At 37.9% G+C, this 27617-nt stretch overlaps 1 protein-coding gene across 2 annotated transcripts; it reads left to right on the top strand.

Annotated features, from left to right (window-relative positions):
* Window positions 1–5: 5 nt before the first annotated feature.
* Window positions 6–27617, top strand: rbm18 (RNA binding motif protein 18). Of its 2 annotated transcripts, none has more exons than XM_007229923.3 (6): window positions 6–197; window positions 2500–2613; window positions 17788–17914; window positions 20158–20244; window positions 24241–24329; window positions 25487–27617. In XM_007229923.3, the coding sequence occupies exons 2-6, from the start codon at window positions 2507–2509 to the stop codon at window positions 25650–25652; spliced, it is 576 nt and encodes a 191-aa protein (XP_007229985.1). In that variant the 5' UTR covers window positions 6–197; window positions 2500–2506; the 3' UTR covers window positions 25653–27617. The 2 variants fall into 2 exon arrangements, with proteins under 2 accessions (XP_007229985.1, XP_007229986.1); XM_007229924.3 differs by having other exon boundaries at window positions 10–197; window positions 20158–20238.

Below are 27617 nucleotides of genomic sequence, written 5' to 3'. Positions count from 1 at the left end.
CACCGCTTTGTGTGTTCCTTTAAGAGCCGCTAGCTAGCGCTAAAGCTAATCGAGCTAACCGACTGATACAGCAGCGAGTCCGCGGGCGGATAAACCTCAGATTCAGCGGGGAAACAGCGGCATGGGGCGGGATTAACACACCAAGACTCCGCTGCGGTTTATAGGAAGGTTTTAAAGCGGCTGAAAGCGAGTTTACGGTGAGTATAAAAACAGAAATGCGGTAATAACATCAACCAGCACACAGCGGGAAGCTAAGCTAACCGGCTAACTATCCCTGTAAACAGCTAATGCTAGCTAACTACATTATACATCATATGGGTTAATATCTATCTATCTATCTGTCTGTCTGTCTGTCTGTCTGTCTGTCTGTCTGTCTGTCTGTCTGTCTGTCTGTCTATGATGTGAGTTAATTCGCTATGATGTTAGTTAATTCACTTTACTAGTTTATCCTTTCTCGCTATACCTATGTTATTTCTTTATCTATTTGTCTATCTGTCTGTCTGCATCGTTCATGATAAGTTAATTACTAGTTAATTATTTTTCTATCACTCTTTCACCTTTTCTGTCTGTCTGTCTGTCTGACTGGTTGTCTGTCATTGTTCTGTGTTAATGTTGTTCATAACAAGAATTTGTACTGTTTGGACAGTTCATTTGACCATTTCATTTATTAATAGTCCTAAACCCATCCTTTAATGATACTGGAACAATTTCCCTTGCACATATTTGGATAGCCTATGCGTGTATAGCCTATGATATATAATGTGTTATATATGTGTTATATATATAATGGGTTACTATTCTATATATTGTCAATATTTGCAATATATTGCAATACTGAAAGCAAAATAATATATCAGTTGTTAGAATTGAATAATAAAAAAAAAACCTTTAATAGGATAAAAACACCCTCATATTTCTAAAATATGAACGACAGAAAATTGTACTTTTTATTGTATCAGAAAAGTGTCATGACAACAGAAAACACCACCTCTTTCTAGTGGGCAAATAAACCACTGTGTCACATCAACCTTTACGTATAAACTAATAATTAAAAATCAGTACAATGGATTGTGTTTTGGAAATCAATACAGTATTGCAAAACAAAATATTGAGATGTGATACAATATTGATACTGATATTCTTATATACCTATATAGTTGGTTGCAGGGTAAAATCTTGTTAAGGCAGATTTCAACCCTGGTCATAGAGTAGTTCCATTACACATGTTTGCATTAAAGCCTGTCAATTCAGTGCCGTTCTTTGTAGAGAAGAAAGGGTATTCTGTGTCTAATAATGTGTTAAAGTTGGCATGTGGTTCATGGCATAGTGATTGAATAGACTACAAAACTATTTCAGTTATTACTGGTTCTAAACCCATCCTTTAGGATACAGAGTTCTAGCCATGATCCCAGAGTACTCCAGTTACACACATGTTTTTAAAAAAGTCTCAATTCAGTGGTTTGTGTTTGGAGAATAAAAGGGTTTTCTAAGTCTAACACAATATTAAAGCTGGCATGCAGTTCATGGCACAGACCAGTGGACCATTTCTGTTGTCTTTCAAATTCATCTTTTAGGTTGCAGATTTTAACCTTGGTCATTAAACTCTTGAGCTTAGACTCTGTGCCCCATTTTAATGCTATTTTATTGTATGTAAAGCTCTGGTGTAATAATCACAATATAGCAAAGTAACAAATCAAACTGTGTTTCAAATAAAAAAAATAAATAAAAAAGTTAGAATGTTGTAATTACACAGCTCTGGAACTGGAACACTTCAGCTTCTCTTCTTGTCTGCGCATATCTTCATTGTTGTTTTATGTGTTTTGCATGTAGACTATATGCATAAAATAAAATAAAAATGTTCAGAAAGTTTTATATTCTTAATCATTGTAAATTATATTAGAGTAGACAAAAGTCATTGCGAATTATGTTATTGTTCTGGGTCTATTTAGGTTTATTGAGTGTGCCTTGTTTTTTTTTTTGCACTAATGCTATATTTTTAACTTAAAAAAAGTGGTTTGTTCAGAAAGTGTTTTATATTCTTAGAAATTGTTAATTATATTAGAGTAGACGGGAGGTTCTTAATCAACATTGTTCTTAAATAAAAGGCCTATGCTTCTTCAGTGGTGCAATATTAATTAACATAATTCTGAACATATTCAGAACATTATTTAAACTGTCAGAAAATGTTTTTAAGAAGCTCAGTCTTAAAGCTCTACTTACATGTATTGTATAAATCGAATTTGGGCTCACAAAAACAGTTTTGTGGGTCGGGTTGGGTTTGGGCAGGACGTTAACAGGCTCGGGTCATGTCGGGCTGGATTTTTTGTGCGTGATCTAAGCTCTACTAATTTCTCTGTGCCCTCCACATTTGTGTGTTTTCTTGTTGTAATACAGCTGTTTTACCTTAGGAAAGACTTGATTATTAACGCAGTTGTTGGATCAGGTGTGCTAGGAGGACTAGATAACCAATTGTCTGTATTTCTTCTTGGCTTAATCCAGGAACCCGATGCAGTCAGCTGCAGAGACAGTGGAGAATGCCTCCATCCTTTCGAGCGGCTCCTCGCAGGAAGGCCATCGCCTGTGGATCGGCAATATCGACCCCAAAATCACAGAGTGAGTACCTCTACATCAACAGGGTTTACCAGTTATCCACATTTATTGGGTTGTTATTAAGATTAAGTGTAATTTACTGCCAATTCACAGCAGTAAGCTGGGCGAACTTCACGACCGAAGACACTACGTGACCACGCCTGTGATTGGTCGTTGCAGTTGTGTTTATTTTTTTATAGCTATATATATATATATATATATATGAATATGAATATATATATATATATATATATATATATATATATATATATATATATATATATATATATATATTCAGTTCTGGTGGAAACAGGAGAGTTGAGGTGCACATTGAATTCTGCCGTGATTTGGGCAGCCGTGGTTTTATTTTTTTTGGATACAATCTAGGTTAGCACCCGAACATCCCTTTCAGACAGCTTCCTCTTGCATCCACAGTTAATCCTGTTGGATGTGGTTGGTCCTTCTTGGTGGTATGCTGACATTACCCTGGATACCGTGGCTCTTGATACATCACAAAGACTATTATTTATATATATATATATATATATATATATATATATATATATATATATATATATATATATATATATATAATATAAAATACTAATACTAATATTATTAGTATTATTATTATTATTATTATTATTTTATTTTTATTTTTTTAAGCTGGGTTCTGGAGAAGAAACAGACCTCTCCACTCTTCTATGTTTGGTCAAATCTGGTGAAACTCATTTAGAAGCTTTTGATCATTAATCAATGAATGGTTGAATAATTTATAGCATATTAAAAGATGTTTAACAGGTTATAGAGAGAGTTTAGATGTGTTCAACAGTTGCAAACACTTATAATAATAAATAGTAGGGCTGCAGCTATCGGTTATTTTAGCAATCGAGTACTCTACTGAAAAATTGATTCGATTAATCGAGTAATCAGACAAAACATAAAATAAGAGATTTCATAAAATAAGAAATTTCCCTTAATAATGAATGACCAGTTGGTTTAATTTTTTAATTCACAACATACATTTCCACATTGCCACATTGCAAAGACAAATAGAAATAAGTAAAACACAAAATAGACATAAATACATGCGTTTTAAGATTGATTAAACAATTACTTGAGGCACAAAAAATTAATCTATCAATTTTTTTTAATCGAGTAACTCGAATTAATCGTTTCACCCCTAATAAATAATATGTCAATGTCTTGGTACTGTATTGAAATGGCTATGCACTTACTAGCCCAAGGGGGAGGCCCTAGACCGGGCAGTTGGCCGTGAGCCCTGGCTGCCCGGGTGATTGATTAGCTGAGTGTGCGCGTGTTGCGTTGGAGAATGAGCAGACGACGGCGGGGCGTGTGAAAGAGGACCATTCGTGCATGGAGACCTGCTCTGCTCAGGGGCTCCCATCGTTTCCTAGTCACCTGGCATGTTTACACTGTCAACCTGTGGCCACTGCGTAAGGTGGAGGGGTGGAGAGGAGGACACCGTAAGAACGATGGAAGGAGGGATGGAGGGAGTAATGGAAGGAGGAAGAGAAAGTCAGGGAGAGCCGCAGGTTGAGAGGGGGGCTGCTGGAAAATGTACGGCTGGCCTGGACCGGCGTCTAGACAGCCGTTTCCTTCCCACTCGATCCGCTGTTTTTCTTTAAATAACCTGCGCGAATGAAAACAGCCGCGATGCCCACGGGCTGGTGTTTGGGAAGATTAATTAGTTCACATGCTGGACGTGTTTGTTGTTGCGAAATCTCCCTCAGAGTCGTACGGGTGCGCAGGGCGAGTGGTGAAAATCCTGCTGTGTGAGGTCACCGCTCACCTAGTGTGGTTTTGCTTTCCCTGAGGTTTCCAAGTAAGTGGATAATTGAGAGCACTATTGGAGTTTTGTGGTAAAAAAGAGGATTTGTAATTTCTGGGCTGTAGCTTACGCAGGCGTCATGGCATCAGGGTGATGGATGGGGCCATGAAGAAGATGAGGTGGAAGGTGAAAGTCAATTGGTCCCTGGAACACAACACATTTTTTACACGAGTGTTTCTGGCTTTAGTATGCTATATAGAGAACAGTGGTGTGCCGTATCGTATCATACCAGTGTTCATTTTGACAACAAATTTTGATTTAGTTTTAGTCATAGTCTTGTGAAGAAAATAGCATTTAGTTTTAGTCATAATTTAGTCATCTGAAATGTTTTTAGTTTTAGTCGACTAAATATCATAAGAATGTATTCAACTAAAACTTAGTTGAATAAAATGTAAAGGGTGTAAAAATGTAAATGCTTTTTCATCAGTTCCCTTGAATGATTAACTACACACTTATACAAAATGAAACATTTATTAACCCCTTGTGTAATATTAATGTTTGAATGTGAAATATATTTATATATGATTTAATGTATATTATTGTTGTAGGTATGTGACTATAAATAAAATAAATTCTTATATTAATGAGTGAGTGAATCTGTATCAGAAACGTTAACGTTACGGAACAGCAGTGGTGTGTTTCAGTGCACAGTCGAGTTAAACACACCATTGGCTCATGAAATATCATTAGCATTTAAACGCTGATCTCTGCAAGGAGATCTGTGGGTTTCTTGTTTGTAGAAGCTGAAAGATTTGTGCTGTTTTTACCGGAGATGGAGATTACCAGAGATTTTCGTGACGTCAAAGGAGAGAGATATAGGCCGTTTCTCAATCTGCATTCTTGTCTGTACTTGTGTTGTTGTGGACTCGGGGAAACGTCATCAGTTGCAGCCCAAGTACTGTTCCAATTCAGAAGATCACAGTTAGCCAAGTACACAACTAATACCTGGATGTGTTCTTGCTCCTCCCTCATTATTGAGGAAGCATGGAAGGTGACTTGTGTGAACTTCTTACAGCCCGATAACCCAGAATGCACCTTGCAGCAGTATCAGCGCAATGCAGGATGTCGTCCCATTTTCAGCCTTGGTGCTGGAGAAACTTCACTGAATACTCACCCTTATAATGCTGTACTTAAGAGGAGTGGCTTTACTGCTCCTTAATACCTGACTTGTAGAATTCATACATGAGGAGCACCGGATTATAAGGAGCACTGATGATTTTTGGGAAAATTAAATATTTTAAAGTGCGCCTTATAGTATGAAAAATACGGCACTAAGCTGCCACTGCTCAGTTTAAATACAGTGAATTTAAACCACACTGTCTTAAAACCGTAATATCTTTCATTTGGCATATTTGATAGACAACACAACACTGTTGATGTTGATCAAAATCAAGCATATAGTTTAGTTTTTACATTATGGCTGGTTTATACAGCACTGTGAATAAGGATTCTCTGTAAAAGGTGTTGTATAGGACAAGGCTTCAACCTCTGTCCAGGAAACTGACCACAGCTTTCAAGTTAATGCATATAAATCATTCAAATTTCACTCATCTGTCAAGATTGGATAGTACCTGTAGAGAAGTATAAGGATAGGACTTATAGGAACTGCACCTATTGACACCATTCCAAGTACCAGACATGAGCTAGAGTATTGAGCTGAATGTAATAAAATTTTCCTGGAAAAAAAGCAGGATAAACACTTTTTGTCAGTGTGAAGAGTAAATGTCCCAAATCTTTTGTACATGTAGTATAGCTCAATTTTAACACAATCTTTAATATTTTTGCACTCTTTTAATTTAAATTCCTTATGAGTTAAAATATAAAAAATCATACAATGTCCTCCTTATCAAACATTTGCACAAAACTGTATAAACTAGCTTTTGAGTTCATTGAGCAATAGCCCTAAGGATGAAGCTATATTTTAGACTCTTCTTTCTAGTGCTCATGAATTTTCCAAAAATTTAGCAGTAAAAATAAACACAAACTTGCAAAAATTCCTTAATGTCTTTGAGAAACTGCTCCCTCTCCATCTTGTCCAAGTTCTTGGATGGTTGTTTGAGCTGGAACTCTGAAGCAGTAACTTGGAAGTTCACTGCCAGGGGAACATGACAGGGTACACTGCTGAAATCACTCACAGTGCCTGTCATCTTCTTGCCCTTTACACACACACACACGTGCAGACACACACTTTCCACTTCACCGCCTCTCAGTACACTGCATCACCTCACTGCCTGATTCGCAGAGAGCCTTCAGTTGTTGGCAGAAGAGACAAATTTGAGAGGAAAAACTGCAGGACACAGACAGAGCTTCCATAGTTGGATTAACACTTTCCTTTTTACACTTGAACTTGAGAGCTTTAATCAGGCCTGAAGTTTTGAAGTGAGAAGTTTCTGCCACTCAACACCTGGCATTGCTCAGAAAAGCAAAATACGCTCATGGTCAAAAAATAAAAAAAGTTGCCCCCAGAAGGAAGTGTTGGATTGTGGTGCTGTTCAGAAGGACGAAAAATGTTAGCAGGAATAATAAATGACTCAAATGTAGACATAGAATTTAGATGTTGGACTAAATCAGAAACTTTTGATCATATTTATTTAGCTTCTCATACAGAAGTAGTGTGTAATGCATGTAGAGGTTCCTAATGGTGTCCTGTGATAATGATGACCTTCTAGAAAACTGCTTTCACACTGCAGATGAACCAGACCGTAGTTTACTAGATCCAGGTATATATATACATACATAAATATATATATATATATATATATATATATATATAATTTTATATCTGTCTTTACCCATTTTCTCCAAATCCAAATTATCTGGTCAATTGTGCTATCTATTTAGCTGCTACTTAGACTGCAGGACCACTCGTTGCCCCAAACCTGCTACCTGCTACTACTGTCTGAAAGCGTGAACCAAACAAAACCTTAAAAGTACCACCTACAAGCCATTTCACAGGAACACATGTACCACACAAATACTTTTACACAGTAATCTAGACCCACAATATAACCCACACATATTCATGTTGTCAAATCTTTTGCCAATAGTTCTTCACCTGTAAATTAGAATGGTTCACCTGTAAGTTAGTAGTAGTTTGATTGATTATTGTTTCTGGTTAATACAGTATACTATATAACTGAGAATCTTATGAGGACTTGTACAGTGAACTACAGTGTTTATTTATCTATTAACTGTAGTGCAGAAGCTGTTGTATACTGTGGTCTTGTGGTGTTTCACAGGGTTTTACTCTAGCACAATGAAACTGGCAATGACTGTTATTGGTTGTAGTTATAGCCTTGCATAGTTACAGGTTCTGATATGTAAAGCACTAAAAACCAACACATGTAATGATTACAGGTGGAAACTTTGCAGATTTCATTACTTAATATTTGCATGCAATCATATTTTCTCTGAGGCCGTCGAGTGTACCACCTTGGGATGCTTTGAGTACCACCAGTGGTACCGGTACCACAGTTTGAGAACCACTATAAAGTCCTATAGAGTGTATGTCAATGATGTTCCTGTAAGAGTGCTTTAGCTCAGTTCTTTCAGTTCCTTTATCATCTGTTTTGACACGATGACTAAAGAGTGTAATAGAATTCACACTTCCTCACTCACATACACATCCAACCTTCTTCACCTTCCACTGGGGTGGGTTTCCCCGCAGTTCCCCTCTCGCCCTTCACTCCGAGCTACTGTGGGTTCAGGTCCGGCGCGGTGACCTGCTGGAGCTGGGCCAGCGCCGCTGATGGCTCCAGCATGTGCTGAGGGCTGTTTGGACTGTATGAACTCTGCTTTGCATTGTCTATATGGCAGGTAGAACAGAAGAGGATGGAAGGCCGTTTCCGACAAAATAGTAGAAAAGAAGGAAGGAGCTCTGCCCTCCCACCACGTGCTCAGGTCATCTGCACAGACAGATGTTTACACTCGCTGTGAGCACTTTATTAGGAACACTATACTCATACTGGGTGGGGCTTTCTTATGCTTTTGGATCAGCTTTAGTTAGGCTCTTTTTTGTGTTTGATATATTGTCCCAGAAATTATTGCAGTTATTGATTGTATTGTATTTTAAGACCGTTTAATGTCACTGATATAATGATAATAAAATATCATACAAAAAAACAGAGATACCCTTTTAAAGAAAATTAAATGTTAATAATCATAGTTTGGGAAATAATTATTGTCTTCACCTACTGCTGTCCACAGCATTGTTGTGGCATTGCTGGCTAAAATATTCATCATTGTTATATGTGTGAACTAACATTAAAAAATAAACACAATAGGGGATATCACAATATCAAATATTATTAAGGTCAAGTCCATTTATTGTACGATAAGTCGATAATGTAATTATTGTGACAGACCTATCTTCAATTCTTCACAACATAAATCCATATAAGGTATGGATAACGTTCTGTTGTAGATTCTGGTCAATGTTGACAATCGTGAGTGTGTAAGAACCTGGTCACAATTGAGTGTATTTACATGCTTCTTTATAATATGAAGAACAGTGCAGTTATCTGATTTATCCATGTAGTCTATGAAAATGCTATAATCTGAGATTGGAGTAATGTCAAACATTTTGATAAAGAGAGCTAGATTTTAGCTCAGTTTTTACATATTTTTTTAGAGCATGTATATTTTTAACTGAAGTATTCTCAATTCTCTAGCCGATGTATGTTCATATTGTTTGTCTTGATTTGTTTATATAAAGCCTGGGTTTTACCTGATGTCTAATTCTGTGAATTTAATAGCTTGTTGTAAATGTGTTAATATGCTTTTTTTCAGCAAGGATAGCAAGCTTACCCTCCTCCCCTTCACTTTTGCCAATACTGGGCATCAGCTCAGCATAGAGTGCTGCTGTGTACAATGCAGCAGGGAGTGAGGGAGAGAGCTCGTAGGTAGCCAATAACAAAGGTTATCTGAGTTTAGCTGAGGTTGTAGCCTAAATGTTTTTTTTGTTCCTGTTTGACTTTTAAAAAAAGATCAGAGACCCATTCCTATGTTAATTTCACTCACTCATCTCATTCAATGTGGCTTTTCTGTGATCTCGATTTGATTTAAATTTAATATAATAAGAATAATTTAGAAATACTGTGTGTGAGGAATTCAGCAGTTCTCAGAGTCCTTAAGCACCAATATGAATATTTTTTATTTAAAAATAAGTATATTTCGAAAATTAGAAATGCTTCCCATGTGCCATATCGTATCGTACGCAATAATATCACCAACATTTTAGAATATGGTGAACAATGGTATACCCTTAAATATCATGCCATATCACCCCCCTCCCTCCAATTATCACACACATTTTTAGCAAAAAGAAAAAAAAATACTGTTTTCTTATTTCCCATTGTATATCTACTAGAGACAGATTATATCTGTCCAGTATTATTATTATTTATTTTACTTTACTCCTGGATATATGGAGATATTTGGAGTGCATTATTATTATCAGCATAATGACATTCTGGGGTATTGACTTCTTCTTTTCTGTATTTAATATCTCAGTCAGGGCTGTGCAATAATACAATTAAATTGTCATAATGTTGCAGTAGAGTATTCTTGAAACAACTTTTTTTTTAATTCAGTGTTTTGCGTTATCACCAAGAGTATCGTTTTCGCGAAAATATTATTTTAGGGCCATATAATCGCCCACCCCTACTTCCCAATGCCCACCCCTTCTCCGAAATAATAAAGTGCATTTTTATTTAGTTATTTTTTCCACTCTCTCTCTCTCTTTCTCTGTTTACACCTGCCTTCCTTTATGCAGTCGGCCACTCGGCTCCTGCATCAGTGCCCCTGAAAGCCCGGGTCTCTGTTCAGGTAGAGGGATGGCAGCTGTCTTGTTCTCATATTGATGTCTTGCTTGGCTCTGGATTGTGATTTCACAGAATGCCCTGAAGCAAAGACATCAATCTTCCCCAGCCAGACCCTTTTCTTTGCTTCCTGGCCACACGTTTTATAGCCCCCTGGAGGAGCACATTGTGGTCTGCTCAAAGCCACAGGTTGTCCCCATGTATCAGGCCCCTATCAATTCCTCAATCTCAGCCAGGCCAGGAAAACCCTAAGTGCAGAGCCTGAGTGGGTGGAGTCTGGGAAAGTGCGAAATGCTCTTCGGAGAGAAAGCTCCAGGGAGACGAGGGGAAGACATTAAGACAGCAGCCAGGACCCCCAGTCCTGCCCCTTTGCCCCTGCTCCTACATTTCCAGTATTAAAAATAACTCCAAAACCAGCCCAAAACAATAAAGAAATCCCAACCACATCCTCAGCCAAGAAAGGCTACTCCCAAACCACTGCGGGTGTCAATTCAGTGAAAAAACAGTTAAGTAACAACACAAGTGCTTTGTTACACAAATGTAGTGTGTCTGCATATATATGTGAAACTCGTAAATTATTTACCGTAGATGTATTACACACAGAGTGATCTATTATAAGCGTTTATTTCTTTTATTGTTTTTGATTAGGGCTTACATACAATGAAACCCCAAAAATCAGTGTTTCAGAAAGTTAGAATATTATATAAGACCAATTGGTACTTTTTGGCAGTGTGCCAAGTCCTGCTGGAAAATTTAATCTGCATCTCAAAATCATTGGTGGAAACTTCACACTAGACCTCAAGCAATTTGGACTGTGTGTCTCTCCACTCTCCAGACTCTGATCCCTTGATTTACAAATGAAATGTAAAATTTACTGATGAACAGTGATGGTTTGGAGAGACAGGTCATCTGCTGGTGTTGATCCACTGTGTTCTAAGTCTAAAGTCAGTGCAGTTTTGTAGTGCACTTCATGCTTACCTCTGCTGACTAATTTATAGTTATGACTAACTTTTATGGAGATGTGGATTTCATTTACCAGCAGGACTTGGCACACTGCCCACACTGCCAAAAGTACCAATTGGTCTTATATAATAATCTAATTTTCTAAGGCACTGATTCTTGGGTTTTCCTTGGTTGTAATCCATAATCATCAACATGAAAGAAAGAACAAGAAATAAACACTTAATGAGTTTAAAATTTTAAACTGAATTACTGAAATGAAGTAACTTTTCAATGATATTTTGTTATTTTGAGATGTGCTAGAATATTTGACTAAAAAAAAAATATTTAATTGATCTCATAATTTGCTGTGGTTATTCACATTTTTTCTTAATGGGATTTTATTTTTATTTAAATTTGTTTCTTTAATTGTATCTTTTTTGTAACTGTGTTTTGTATTTACACTAACATGCCGAAAGTTATGGTATAGCAGTATGTAAACTGATTTACAAGTGAAGTGTTACTTTAGGGGATAGCTTTGGAATACCCGCACCTGTATAAGTTATGAGGTGCTATCTTGTAGGGGTGTCACGATTCTCCAAATCCTCGATTCGATTTCATTTTCGATTTGAGGGTCACGATTCGATTCGATTCTCGATTTTCTTGTTTTTTTTTCTTGTTATTATTTTATGCCTCATAAAATTTAAATAATATATTTATTATTATTATTATTATTATAAATATTATAAATATTATTATTATTATTTATTAAGATATATATGGTAATGCCATCTAGTGACTTTTTTTGGTAGCAACAGTGTGCACTATTAAAACAAGCAGTTTATCAGAGCTGTGTGTGGATGGCTGGTGAAACTGCTCATTACATGAAGCTGCAGTTCTTCATCCAACCACTAGCAGCAGCAGCACAAGCCCCGCTCTCTTCACTCAGTCACTACTACAGTACAGCCCAGCCACGGGCTACAGAGCTCAGCCAGTCCGTTTTTACTGTTTCTGTAAACAAATAAAGGTTTTAACCCCACTAACCGGATAATACAGCTCACTACAGTTCATCTTTCAGCCCAAGCAGCTAACAGCAGCAGTTTAGAACAGCCGACACGGAGTCACTGCTCGGATTACATTATAAACAGGTCAGTTAGCGCGCTGCTAACCTCAGGATGTTTATAACTACGGAGTTTAGTGGACACACCACGGCCGCCAGGTAAGTCTTTTAAAGGCTACTGAAGACTATTAAAGGCTATTAGAGTGTAACCCCTGGCTCCCAGGGGTTACAAGAGGTTATTGAAAGCATTATTGGGGGGCAGAAATCAGTACAGGCTGGTTAGATAAGTGATGTGGGTATTGTCTTATAAATATTTACACATAACTTATACCTCTCCTGAAAAGCTTTTATTTTAGTCAGAAACACGCTTGTGTTTACTTTATCTGAGAGAAAGATGTTTTTTTAATTCAATGGAAAGCAACAGGTGTAGTCAATTATAAGTTTAAGATTTTTAATCCACCTCACTGTGATCTATAGTCAGTGTTCTCAAGTCACACTGACACACGCATTTCAGCGAGTTCACACGCTCTCACCTGCGCGCACCCACCCCTCCGTTAGATACAGATACAAAACCTGCGCGCCCAACCCCCGCCCCCCCTCCCCCGTTGGACAGATAAAAACAGTGATCACACTCCCGCCGACTGCGCTCATGCAGTGGCTATCTCTATTTAAATGAATAGGATGCGCTGTGTTGGTGCCGCGCCATTTGCGTAGCGCGCTGCGCTATTTGCGTAGCGCGCGCGGGAGGGATCGTCGATCCTCTTTTTGACTTCGATACTCGAGATCGTGACCTCATTTCGATTCGATTTCGATAAAATATCGAGATCGTGACACCCCTACTATCTTGTAAATGAGCTTGAACACTGGCCAGAATGCTTATGGCACCGGTGGTTTCTGGCTAGAATTTTCCATGCAAACAGAAAAACTGCAGAAATCACTACATCCACATTCAGTGTGCAAGAGACCCCCCCACATATCCCACAGGTCAGCGCAGAGTTCTTTAGCTTCCACAGGACCTGACAAAAGTCATGGGACACAGTTTTAGTTCCTCGAGCTGTGGCACATGTCATTAAGTTTGTGCAGATCAACACAGGTGTGTTAGCATGAATCATCCAGGTGCCAGGAGACCAATGCTGTTCCAGTGCTGGTGTGTTTACATGTACTTGGCAATGCGTGATCAGCATTTATTGAGGCAAGCGGCAAAACTAACTGATGCAAGTGAAGGAAACACCCTCTTTTCAGGTGTTCCTGCTCAGCTCAGCTGTATTATAAAGAAAGAATAACAGACTCTGTAAAGATGTGCAAGAAGAAACAGAGTCTTTCTGCTCAGTGAAGGAGAAACACTGCATGCTACGCTGCCTGTCAATGCCAGGCATGTGTGATTTTAGTGTTTTTCTTTTAAAGAACAGATTTGTCAAAGTACTTTTCAGAGTAAGCTGTATTCTTTGAGAAAGTAGTTCTTATAAATGGTAATACACTAATCCTTGAAAGAATAGTTGCAAATGTAGTTTGACCCAGAACGAAGTGAACGAAGTGTCTGATTACAGTGCTGTACAGAAGGAGGATAAAGGCTACTGGGAACTGATATGAGCAATATATATATATATATACACTACTGTTCAAAAGTTTGGGGTCACATTGAAACGTCCTTATTTTTGAAGGAAAAGCACTGTACTTTTCAATGAAGATAACTTTAAACTAGTCCTAACTTTAAACAAATACACTCTGTACATTGCTAATGTGCTAAATGACTATTCTAGCTGCAAATGTCTGGTTTTGGTGCAATATCTACATAGGTGTATAGAGGCCCATTTCCAGCAACTATCACTCCAGTGTTCTAATGGTACAATGTGTTTGCTCATTGGCTCAGAAGGCTAATTGATGATTAGAAAACCCTTGTGCAATCATTTTCACACACCTGAAAACAGTCTAGCTCATTACAGAAGCTACAAAACTGACCTTCATTTGAGCAAATTGAGTTTCTGGAGCATCACATTTGTGGGGTCAATTAAACGCTCAAAATGGCCGGAAAAAGAGAACTTTCATCTGAAACTCGACAGTCTATTCTTGTTCTTAGAAATGAAGGCTATTCCATGCGAGAAATTGCTAAGAAATTGAAGATTTCCTACAACGGTGTGTACTACTCCCTTCAGAGGACAGCACAAACTGGCTCTAACAAGAGTAGAAAAAGAAGTGGGAGGCCGCGTTGCACAACTAAGCAAGAAGATAAGTACATTAGAGTCTCTAGTTTGAGAAACAGACGCCTCACAGGTCCCCAACTGGCATCTTCATTAAATAGTACCCGCAAAACACCAGTGTCAACATCTACAGTGAAGAGGTTGCTGCGGGATTTTGGGCTTCAGGGCAGAGTGGCAAAGAAAAAGGCATATCTGAGACTGGCTAATAAAATAAAAAGATTAAGATGGGCAAAACAACACAGACATTGGACAGAGGAAGACTGGAAAAAAGTGTTGTGGACGGATGAATCCAAGTTTGAGGTGTTTGGATCACAAAGAAGAACGTTTGTGAGACGCAGAACAAATGAAAAGATGCTGGAAGAATGCCTGACGCCATCTGTTAAGCATGGTGGAGGTAATGTGATGGTCTGGGGTTGCTTTGGTGCTGGTAAGGTGGGAGATTTGTACAGGGTAAAAGGGATTCTGAATAAGGAAGGCTATCACTCCATTTTGCAACGCCATGCCATACCCAGTGGACAGCGCCTGATCGGAGCCAATTTCGTCCTACAACAGGACAATGAACCTAAACACACCTCCAAATTGTGCAAGAACTATTTACAGCAGAAGCAGGCAGCTGGTATTCTATTGGTAATGGAGTGGCCAGCGCAGTCACCAGATCTGAACCCCATTGAGCTGTTGTGGGAGCAGCTTGACCGTATGGTACGCCAGAAGTGCCCATCCAACCAATCCAACTTATGGGAGCTGCTTCTAGAAGCGTGGGGTGCAATTTCTCCAGCTTACCTCAACAAATTAACAGCTAGAATGCCAAAGGTGTGCAATGCTGTAATTGCTGCAAATGGAGGATTCTTTGATGAAAGCAAAGTTTGATGTAAAAACAATGTTATTTCAAATACAAATCATTATTTCTAACCTTGTCAATGTCTTGACTCTATTTTCTATTCATTTCACAACGTATGGTGGTGAATAAGTGTGACTTTTCATGGAAAACACAAAATTGTTTGAGTGACCCCAAACTTTTGAACGGTAGTGTATATATATATATATATGTGTGTGAAATACAGTAGGACTCTCTGAGTTGTTTATGATGCTGCACATGAAACTCTTCCTCAACCTCTTCCTTATTGTCTGCAGCAGCTAGTAAAAGAAAATATTCTGAAAAACGAGTTGTTTAAAAAAAGCACCGTGTCTACATCAACCCGTGAATTAGTATTCATGGCCCCGCCCACCTCGACTCAGGACCGCCCACAGGCAGAGAAGCCGGGCAGCGACTCTGTCTCGTTAGATAGGAGCTAACAGCGCTAGGAACATCATGCAGTTCATTCCTGTGTTATTTGTGCAAATAACACATCAGTGTTAAATGCTTTGCCCTGTACTTCAGGGATAAGGAACAAATGGTTATGAGATAGGTAGGTGTATATATTTAAAACAGTTTTGTTTGTTAGTTAAAAGTAAAAATACACCTCGGGGTTTTGTTTGTTCCAACTGCCTGGGCGGCTTTGCTGTAGCTTAGCCAACAAAACCCCGGGTGGAATTTTACTTTCTGGATCTGGACTACCCACCTCTGTAACTATAGGTTTACATAGGATCTCATGGCTTTAGCAGATTTTACAGAGACTCTAAGACTAGGTCAGTGGCTAAACTGCACTTCAGAATTACACATGTTGTAAAAAAAACATATGACATTGCAAAGACTGTTATTAGTGTAGACATGTATTTATTTTAAAATGTTTTGAAGTGTCTCTCAGTGCTGCTTGCCAATCGGAAGTTTGCACGTATGAATGTTAAAGAGCAATAGCCGAAATCCTATCTTTTTCCTGCCCACTCCTCCACGAGACTAAAGCCGCGTTTTACCAGATCACCGGAGCACTTTTTTTTTTCTTCACAAAACCAGCCCACATAGCATTCATTCATACAAGAGACCAGAACTAGACATTTTAAAATTAGTGAAAAAACGATAGAATCGTTTTAACCTTTTAAAAATAAAACCTAATGAAAATATTGGAGTTAATGATTGATGTTGGTATTATTCTGAATCTATATAAAGTATATTACACATCCTCAGGCATGGATAAGTCATTTCTAATGTTAATGGATTTAAAGATTGCACACTGGCTATAATCTATTGCCCTCATACACGAGAAGAATGGAATGTGGGCGGGATTCCGAGATTTTTCTTCTCCCCTATTGGCTGATAATGTGTCAGTCACACAGAGGCGAGGCTGTAATGCTCGCAGTTGTAGATGTTTGTTCGGAATTGAGCTCTGTGGGGAATTCAGGCTTCCTCTATTTTATATTTTCATTGTCTTTGCGCTGTATCCTCTGTATTGTGTGAATAAAAGATTTACTGCAGCTAAAAAGGTGTAAAGAGACCTGTCATTCTAATCAAGCCCATCTGTGGGAGGATGGTGATGTCACCCCAAGGATATGTTCTTTGCTTTTCTTATTACTTTTATTGCTTTTTCAGTGTGAAGAGGGTCATAAAGCTGTTATCAGAGCAATTATTTCGGGTATAGGTGTAATTATTAGTAAAAAGTGTGAACAGTGTTTGCTTTCTAAGCATTAGTGCTTCCGATTTCAAAGAACAAAGGAATTAAAGCTGTTATAATGCAAGTTTAAGTTCATAAAAGATTTCGGGTAGTTTAGTTAGAGGTATAACTAGAACAGCCCTCCTGAGTTCAATAAATTCATTATTAGAATAGCACTGCTGAGGTATATTTATTTTTAGAATAGCACTGCTAAGGGAAAATTCATTATTAGAGTAGAATTGCTGAGGAAAATTAATTATTAGAATTGACATAAATTGCTTATTAGAATAGCACTGCTGAGGTAAATTCATTATTATAATAGCACCACTGAGATAAATTCTTTATTAGAATACCACTGCTGAGGTAAATTCATTATTAGAATAGCACTGCTGAGATAAATTTATTATTAGAATAGTACTGTTATGGTAAATTCATTTTTTAGAATGACACTGTTGAGCTAAATAAATTATTAGAATAGCACTACTGAGGTAAATTCATTATTAGAATGGCACTGCTGAAGTAAATTCATTTATTAGAATATCACTGCTGATATTAATTGCTGAGGTAAATTAATTATTAGAATAGCACGGCTGAGGTAAATTTAATTATTAGAATAGCACTAATGAAGTGTATTTTGATTTGTTAGTTTGTCTGCTGTAATGTTAAATTGTCTTGTAGCTTGCCTTAAAAAGCACGACAGAAATACATTATTTTATTTTGTTTGGTTTCAGTTTCTGCCAATAATTTTAATTTCATTGCATCTCTGTTTAATTACATAAATATTATCTTCCTCTTATTTCTGCAGGTATCACCTAGTGAAGCTGCTGGAGAAGTTTGGAAAAGTGAAGCAGTTTGACTTTTTATTTCACAAGTCGGGACCTCTAGAAGGCCAGCCCAGAGGATACTGCTTCGTCAACTTCCACACCAAAGAGGTTCTGCACTATTTCCTTCTCAAATATCCTTTCAGAGCTGTCTCTGGTGTTGTTTTTTATCTCAGGGTCAGTTGTGTTACTGATCTGACTGTCATAAATTCTTATCTGGTCTTAAAGCTACATGGTAGCTTATCTGAACACAAGTAGGACCATGCATTCTCATGCATCTAAGTATGGTCAATGTATATTTTAAATATGTTTATATTAGAAACTGAATATTCTACTAAATATCTTTGAGCAGCTTTACCAAAGAAACATGCTTGGTCTGCCATTCATTAAACTGACTCTTCATTAATTGTTATTGAGGTAAAATGTTCAATTGGTTGTATTAAAAATAATTTAATACATCAGGGTCTAAATTTCGGACCTTTGGAATATTGACAGTTCTTTAGCAAATAGTAATCAATTAATAATAACCTGAGATACTATTGTTTGTCATAAATAGAGAGAGAATAATTGAATGTTTTTTATTTACATTCATATAGGGATTTCCCAATTAATTTTTTGCCCCTGCTCCAAGTAATTATTTATTAGAATGGCACTCTGGAGATGAATTCATTATTAGAATAGCACCGCTGAGATAAATTCATTGTTAGAATAGCGCTGCAGAGGTAAATTCATTATTAAAATAGCATTGCTGAGATAAATTCATTATTAGAATAACAGTTATTTAATTCTAAATATCTTTGTTTCTGTAAGCAATACAATCCAATCCTGGTTTGGAGTTTGGCCACATAACCAAAAACAGGAGAAAAATCAGCAGACAAACATCATGAGGAAAAGCAAAGCACCAGAAACAATAGCTTTTAATGCACTGTTAAAAAAAATCAAAGAAATAAATACTTATATATTTTTAATGAGCGGTGGGCGATATGGCCCTAAATTAAAATCACAATATTTCGTGGTATTTTCGCGATAAAAATACACTGAATTAAAAATAAATATTTGAAGAATACACTGCTGCAACAAAATGAAAATGTATTTTTATTATTGCATCTGATATGATATGACAAACCCCTAACTGAGATATTTAAAAAAAACAAGATTTTTTTATCAGATTTGTAACAGAAGTCATACAGAAGTATCCAGAGTGTCATGATACTAATAATAATGCACTCCAAATATCTCCATATATCCAGGATTAAAGTAAAATAAATGATACTGGACAGATTTAATCTGTCACTAGTAGATATATAATGGAAAATGAGAACAGTGTAAAATTTTCTTTTGATAAAAAAAAAAAGTAGAACCCTGATTTGATCATTTGGAAGAATTTTACCTTCTAGAAATGTCTGCTTCTGCTATCTTGAAACATTATTTATTGTTAGTGCCGCCTATATAAAGCCACAGGGTCCTCTCTTTAAAACACAACGGTAAAAACAAAGTGTCGTAACTAGAGTGTACTTAAAATATCCAATAACCCATTCTTATCCAATCTCTAACATGCTTATTTTTATATACTCTAGTATATTCCACACTTCCTAAAGTCCTGAGATCAATTCATCCCAATGCATCAGTCTCTTTATGCCCCTGTTAGCTTCCAGTATTCCTCAAAAAAGAGGCATTTAGGTCTTTAATGACTCTTGCACTAGTTTTCCTGGCTGTAGTGTGATGGGATGTGTAAATCCTCAGGGTGATGTTGGCTGGGGAAATGTGTGTTTACTAGATCATGGACACACTCAACAATAGTCCTGGAAATCCAGTGATCCATCATCAGCTATTATTCTCCATGACATAACATGAAGCTCGCTCACAGCTCTGAGCAGAGCAGAAACAATGACTGTATAAAAATTGCATATAAAAATGGGATGATTTAGATGTTGTTTCTGTCTTGTTTTAGTCTTTTATTGATGCAGCTTATCAATTGTTCTGCTCTTTATTTGTCATTTGTGCTGCTGAAATCTTTTAAATATATATATATTTTTAAGCAATGCATATTATACGGAACATAAAACCATTTTGTTTTATTTTATTTTAGTCAGTGTTTTATTGTATTTGTAAGCCTTATGTTACACCTATTTTCAAATGCACACAGTTTGTTAGGCAGCTGTCAGAAGAAATATGCTTCCTGAAAAATAAATAGCTTTATATATCACTATATTCATTGAATTCCATCAGACATGCATAATGAAAAGTCTGCATGTGCACTATTTGCCAGCTTTCTCCTCGCAGCAGGAGTGATGGAAGTAATGGGAGTAATGTGCAATTCTGTGACTGATTCTTTTTTCCCCCTGCATTACTAGGAGGCTGAGCGAGCCATACAGTGTCTGAATGGAAAGCTGGCGTTATCCAAGAAGCTGGTGGTGCGTTGGGCTCACGCACAGGTAAAGGTAAGTCTGACAAAATCTGTGAAAAGTTTGTTTGTTTGTTTACCCAAAGCCTTTCTCTGTGTAAATTGCACTAAAAGACTGACTCTAGACTACTTGAGGTAGTTTAGTTAAAAGTATGACTAAAACAGCACTCCTGAGTACAATAAATTCATTGTTTGAATAGCCATTGCTGAGATACATTTGTTTTTTAGAATAGCTCTGCTGAGATAAATTCATTATTAGTATGAAGCAGCTTTTTATCAATCATTCAATGAATCTCTTTCCACCTTACCCCAAATCTGGCAGAGGCATGCCCGTGTTCTATTAAACTTTTGGTTTTGTTAAATAGCACACCTCCGCTCTCCCACAGCGTTCTAAGATCTGTTTTTTTTTTTTTTTGCTATGGTGCTTTGGTACATACACTTGAGCCTGCAGATAAATCACTTTTTAAACCGTTATTTAGCTCAAAGTAGCTCCAAACTTCATTGGTAGAATCTTGAGAGCCCTGACATTTAACTATAAAACTGCAAAGAACCTTATTAAAAACCACTGTTTACATCCTATAGCTTAACCTAATCTCTGGGCACCGCCATCACTGTACTGATAATGACCATAGACATATATACATAGATGCCGCATAGCCTGCCTCCTGGTGTAGCAGCCAGACGCTGTATTGGAGGAGTCAACAACGCGACAGTGCATTTATTAGTACTGAGGAAGGTGTTTAATACACCTAAAATAATCACAACTTTACCCATTTTTGGTAGATTGTCACAAAATTGTGTTTGGTAATAGCACAGAATTTTTTTCTTTTTTTTTACGCTCAGAATTTTTTTCTTTAAGCGAACTTACAGGGGTTGGACAATGAAACTGAAACACCTGTCATTTTAGTGTGGGAGGTTTCATGGCTAAATTGGCCAATCTTCATTAATTGCACATTGCACCAGTTAGAGCAGAGTGTGAAGGTTCAATTAGCAGAGTAAGAGCACAGTTTTGCTCAAAATATTGCAATGCACTCAACATTATGGGTGACATACCAGAGTTCAAAAGAGAACAAATTGTTGGTGCACGTCTTGTTGGAGCATCTGTGACCAAGACAGCAAGTCTTTGTGATGTATCAAGAACCAAGGTATCCAGGGTAATGTCAGCATACCACCAAGAAGGACCAAACACATCCAACAGGATTAACTGTGGACGTAAGAGGAAGCTGTCTGAAAGGGATGTTTGGGTGCTAACCCGGATTGTATCCAAAAAGACATAAAACCACGGCTGATCAAATCACGGCAGAATTCAATGTGCACCTCAACTCTCCTGTTTCCACCAGAACTGTCCGTCACCACAATAAATTATTATGGTCTAAAACCAGGTGTTTCCGTTTTATTGTCCAACCCCTGTATATATACATATACTTAAATTCAATACAGCAGACATGAGACAATTTAACAGACAGGACAGTGGGGCACCAACACAGTACAGTCTAAACGTATGTATGTGAGCAAACATACAGATAATCACAATAGATTATTATATATTATTAAATATATTTTCTGTTTATTGTCCATTTATTGTATGATAAGTTCGATAATGCAAATATTGTAAAAAGGGCTCTGTTTATCATCTGTAGTTAGGTGCATTATCCTTGTAGCTTTAACACAGAACTAAAGTAGTTAACTAAACACTGAGTAGACTAGAGACTGAAACACTATGGTGTCTTGGCTGATCTGCCACATTTAGTGTAAGGGTGTAAATTTTTTTATTTTAATGTTGAACCACAATTAATGATGCCCCCATAAGTGGGCACCAAATCCACAACAGACCAATAGAAACAAAACTGAAACCACAGTGAAATGGGTTCGAGTTGGACAGTAGCCACTCGCTCGGACAGTAGCGGTCGCGCGGCTCCTGAGTGCTGAGGATGCCCGTGCTGCACATGGAGTGGAATCTACTCCAGAGAGCCAGGCCACTAACAATAGGCAGCTGCTGCTCAGAGAGAGGAAATCCTGTATGCTTAAGAATCACGCTCTCTTCAACTCCCCCCGCTTTCCCTCAGTGTCTGAGAGGAACGTAACACCAGCCTGGGGTCAAGGCCAACAGTAGAGTTGTTGACAACAACAAGCAGAAGCACCCTCCTGCGCTGAGCTGCGGCTGGATGGAAGCGCACGGGCAGGTTTAGCCTCTTTATTTGTCCATCGGAGCTCAAAGTGGTGTGAAATCACATTTAAAATCAGCAGTTTTAGGATTTCATGGGTCCTTTTATAATGGATATGCATGATAGGAGACCATGCAAGTCACAAAAACCTTTTTTCTAAAGCTCTATCTGGATGGAATTAGTTTCTCAAGGGGTTCTGGGTTAATTTTTTTTTGTCTCTTTTATGGGGTTTTTTTAATTCAATTCAATTTTATTTATATAGCGCTTTTTACAACAAAGGTTGTCACAAAGCCGCTTTATCCTCTGTGATTTTATTCCCGTCCAGAATGACCTTCTATGTGTTTTTCTTGGACGTCCTCTAAAAAAAAAAATTACAGGCTGAATTATCATCTACTGTTTTTCTCTGAACTCACGCACATCTCTGAGTTTCGTCTCCACGCGTTTAATAATAAAATAGCTATGTGTCCACTGCCGTGCACCATTATTACTGTACACTTTGGGCACTTTGGGTGCGCATTTCCACGGAGATCCACGTAAAAACACAACAGCGAGTGGAAATGGAGGAGCTACTGGACATCATGAATGTCATTTGACCGAGAAAGCCCCAAAAAAACTCACTGGTCCTCCTGTTTTTTAATTGCAGTCCGGATGCAGGAGTTTTATCACTGAGTAGAAGTGTGAAATATTTTTCACAGACGTCCCCCTGAGAAACTAATCCCGTTCGGATAGGGGTTAATAAAGGATTCTTCAGTACCATATAAGGTACTCAGATGATGACACTATGTTCATGAGACATCATCATGGCATGGACTGTTTTAGGCTCTGTATCAGTGCCCATTCCATCCGCAGCAGAGCAGTGAAGCCCCACTGATGGTCCCACTGACGTCCTTCTGACTCTTTTCACAGTTCTAAGGATGCACAGATTATTTGGCAACTAAAAATGATTTGGCTGAAAATAATAAATTAGTAAAAGGCCAAATAATTTGTACATAACAACGACTCATTTATGTAAAGGCCTCTTTGTTAGTTTTTGTTCTAACAAAGGATTTTTAAATAGCTAAAAAAGCTGCACACCATATTACAAAAAGCATTTGCTTACCAACCAAATCCTTGGACCAATTCATGTCCACAGGTGTATAAAAGCTGGAGCTAGTTCTCTGCATATGGCTTCTATAAACATTAGTGAAAGTATGGTCTCTCTCAGGAGCTCGGTGAACTCCAGCACTGTGGGACCGTAAAATGCATGTGATGTATTGGTTTTCTTGAAAACCCACACAAAGATCCATTTAGGCTGTTTGATTTATGAAAACCTATAAAATTTAGTTTGTGTATCTCTACTTTTTTGCTTTGTGTGCCTTGAAAATTATGTAATTGCAAATATTAACAGGACTTTTGTTTGGTGAAAAAGGGTTAAGTCCAGATATAGTCAGACCAGGAGAAATACAGAGAAATCACAGAGTATCACCTGTTAAATGGGGGAATGGTTCCAGGACCCTGTGAACATTTTAATCCTGTCCAAATGAAGCTTTTGAATTTCTTCCATGCTTTCTTTGGTCCTTAAAGTTCTTGTAACTACAATTCCTGTTAATTGCCCTTTCTTATTCTATTCCCCACAGGTTCAGAGGATATGCAGAGGGGTGACCACACTTATGGGCATAAAGAGAATGTGGGGCAGATTTGAGAGGAATGAACACGTGACCCGATAGGCCGAGGCTGTCTCTCTTACTGTCCACTCTGCGGGTTCATTCTCCACAAACAGTCCTCAATGTGTGCAGGCTCTCCGTCAGTATGTGTCTCACTGGTGTCTTCCCTGTGTGTTCTTTGCCCCTGGTGTGGGTGTGTGTGTATGTGTGTGTGTTTTCTTACAGAGGTTTGAACCCTACAGAGGGGATAAGAACCTGCCCGCCAGCCTGGATCCATCTTCCAGTGAAACGGAGGAGCTCCCAACATCCCTGAGGTTAGTGCTGAGTTGAGTTGTGCTGCTCTCTCTCACTCTCTCTCTCTCTCTCTCTCTCTCTCTCTCTCTTATTCCTTCACATACTCACTCATTCTTTCTTTTTTCTCTTTCTCTCACTCACATACTCTCAGTAGTGCTTTCTCACACATACTCTTTGTGCTCTTGCACACTCTCACACTCACATACTCTCTCTTACTCTTACATATTCTCTTTCACTCACATTCTCTCTTTTACTATCACATACTCTCTCACTCTTACATACTCTCACACCTTCTTCCACACAAAAAACGAGTGCCTGTACAGACTGACAGTTAATGCTCTCTTCTTTCTTCCTCTCTCACCTTCATTATCTCTCACTAACTACATTTCTCTCCTTTCACTATATTTCTCTCCACTCACTCTTTTCTCTCGGTCTGTTTCTCTATTTTGCATGTGCCTTTCTTTCTTTCTTTCTTTCCTTCTTTTTTTCACATTTTCTCACTTTTTGCTGCTTTCTTTCGCTCCTACTTTCTCTTTCTCTTTCTGTCTTCACTTATTCTTTCCCTTACTATTTTCCTCCTTTTTTGCCTCTTTCTTTCTTCATTATCACTCCCTCATCTCTCACTCCTTCCTTTTTCTTTATTTTGCACTTATCCATGTCCTCCTTCATTCCTTTTACTCTCTATTTTTTTCTTTGTGCCAACCCCACCTCTCTCTCTCTTTCTCTCTCTCTCTCTCCCTGTTGCTTCTGCTCTTTTTTCTCTTTGCCCACACTTTTCTCTCCTTATTTTTTCTCCTCTTCTTGCTTTGTCTCTCTGTTGATCCTGCTTTCTTTCTTTTTTATTTTTATTCTTTGTTCTTCTTTTCCTTATTTCTTAATCTCTCCATGTCTCTTTTTTGTCTTCTGTTCCAACTTTTTTTATTCTTCTTCAACCCTCTCTTATTGCTTATGTTGTCTCTCCGTTTATCTCCTATCCTCATTTTTTTCTCACCCTACCCCTTTTTTTGCCTCTTTCTTCCCTTTTACTCGCCCACTTTTTCTTTCCTTTATCACTCCCTTTTCTTACTTCTTCCTTTTTATTTATTTTGTCCTCCTTCTTACCTATTACTCTCCCTTTATTTTATTTATGCCAACCTCTCTCTCTCTCTCTCTCTCTCTCTCTCTCTCTCTCTCTCAGCGTGAGTGCGAAGATCAGAGCGATTGAAGCGAAGCTGCAGATGATGGAGGAGAATGTGGATGAGGAGTACTCGGGCCCCTCTGCGTATCTGTATAATAAACCCCCGGAGAAAAGGGAGAAACGACCTCAGCCGTATAACAAACCGTTCCGCCGGCACAGGAGATGACCTCGCCAGGCCCCACCCACTGGCCTGGAGTCCCGCCTCTGAGAGCCGGGCCTGAACACGTTATGTTATGGACTTGTATTAAAAACCTGTATGTTTTTGGACTTTTGGGGGATTTTGGGAAAAAGTTCATGAAGACTTCTGAGTCCAAAAGTGTGCAGACCCTGACTCTGTCAGCATTGAGATCAGAGGTATTGATGGGGAATTTTTCACTGGAGGTCCAGATGCTCACACTCCTGCTGCTTCACAGCCCAACACTGAGGGCTTAATATAACCCTTTGAGTTTGGAGACGTTAGGCTCTTGTGTTAAGTAATTTTAAGGAGTGTCTGTATCATTTTGGACAATTTTCTTTCCAATCGAAGACTCCTGTGACCCTGATTGATGAGTGTTGTGGAGAGCACCTCTCTCTGGAGTTTTTATGTTATAAAGGATTGATACCTTTTTTTTTTTTTTTTTTAATCCCATTTTCTCCCGTAATGTACAAGGCCAATTACCCAACCCACTCATTAGGACTCGGTTCAAGACTCAGCCTTGTGCTAATCCACATCACCCAATGAGTGATGAGGGGAAAGAGATAGCGCTATCTACTGTACCCACCCAGAGAGAGCAAGACCAACTGTGCTCTCCCGGGGACTGGCAGCTGATGGCAAGCTGCATGACCAGGATTCTAAATTGAATCTATTGATCATAGTTGCAGGTTTCTAATGGTTCTCTCTTTTTTTCCCTTTTAAATAAATTAATGTGAGCCTTTCTTTTATTTTGTTTTTGAAATTTTGTACATTTTTGTAAAAAGTGTTTTTTTTTTATTCTCTTAAGTTAAAAAAAACAAACAAAAACATTCATTTATTTCCCTAAAATTGATTATTATTATGTTAACACTGAAAGAACCCCATTCAATCAGTGAGCGTGCTGTTTCTTACCACTTACACTTAGGTCCGAAACTTTACTTTACACAAGGACGAGAACACCAGTGCTAGCACAAAAAATAAAAGATCACCTAAAAATGATGACTTTCTTTGATTTTACTAAATTGAAAACCTCTGGAATATAATCATGAGGAAGATGGATGATCACAAGCAATTAAACCAAATTTAACTGCTTGAATTTTTGCACCAGGAGTAAAGCAGCATAAAGTTATCCAAAAGCAGTGTGTGACTGGTGGAGGAGAACATGCCAAGATAATACGATAATATGATACGGCACACCCCTAAGATATTTGTTGTCAGATTTGTAACTGAAGTCAATGACCCAGAATGTCATGATACTAATAATAAATGCACTCGAAATATCTCCATATATCCAGGATTAAAGTAAAATAAATAATACTGGACAGATATAATCTGTCTCAAGTATTGTATAATGGTAAATGAGAACAGTGCAATTTTTTCTTACTTACTTTTGATAAAAACAGTAGAAAAAAGTAGAACCATGATGTGATAATTAGGAGTGGGTGATATGGCACCATATTTCAGGGTATAATATCGGTCACCACATTCAAAAATGTTGGCGATATAATTGCGTAAGATACGATACGGCCCCATTTTATCGAAAATAAGCCTGCTGTGGTACAGTACAACTTGGTCCTTACTGTAGCGCCCCCTTGTGGCCATGCTCAGAATGCATTTAAGTTTGCATTATGTTATAAAATTCGTTCTTATCCTTGTGTAAAGTGCATTTCAGGCTCTAACCTCGTTAACCTAATACTTTGTATTATAATCCAGAATTGCCTGCAGATGTGTTGTATCGTTTTGTATTGTGAAAAGATGAACAGTAATGATTTGTAATCGTGCTGCAGTGAAATGTAAGGATTTCCCCCTTTTCCCAGTTTAGATAATAGGTATATTTTGTATAGACAGAGCACAAAATATGGCACAAGATTATGAACTTTATTACAGTAATCTGTCCGTGTCTTATTACAGCTTGCCTTGTAGCATCACCCACTATTAAAAAGGGCTTCATTTGTGTGA

The sequence above is a fragment of the Astyanax mexicanus genome, chromosome 20, assembly GCF_023375975.1.
Source record: "Astyanax mexicanus isolate ESR-SI-001 chromosome 20, AstMex3_surface, whole genome shotgun sequence".
Taxonomy (NCBI): Eukaryota; Metazoa; Chordata; class Actinopteri; order Characiformes; family Acestrorhamphidae; genus Astyanax; species Astyanax mexicanus.
This window is presented reverse-complemented; position numbering and strand designations above follow the sequence as displayed.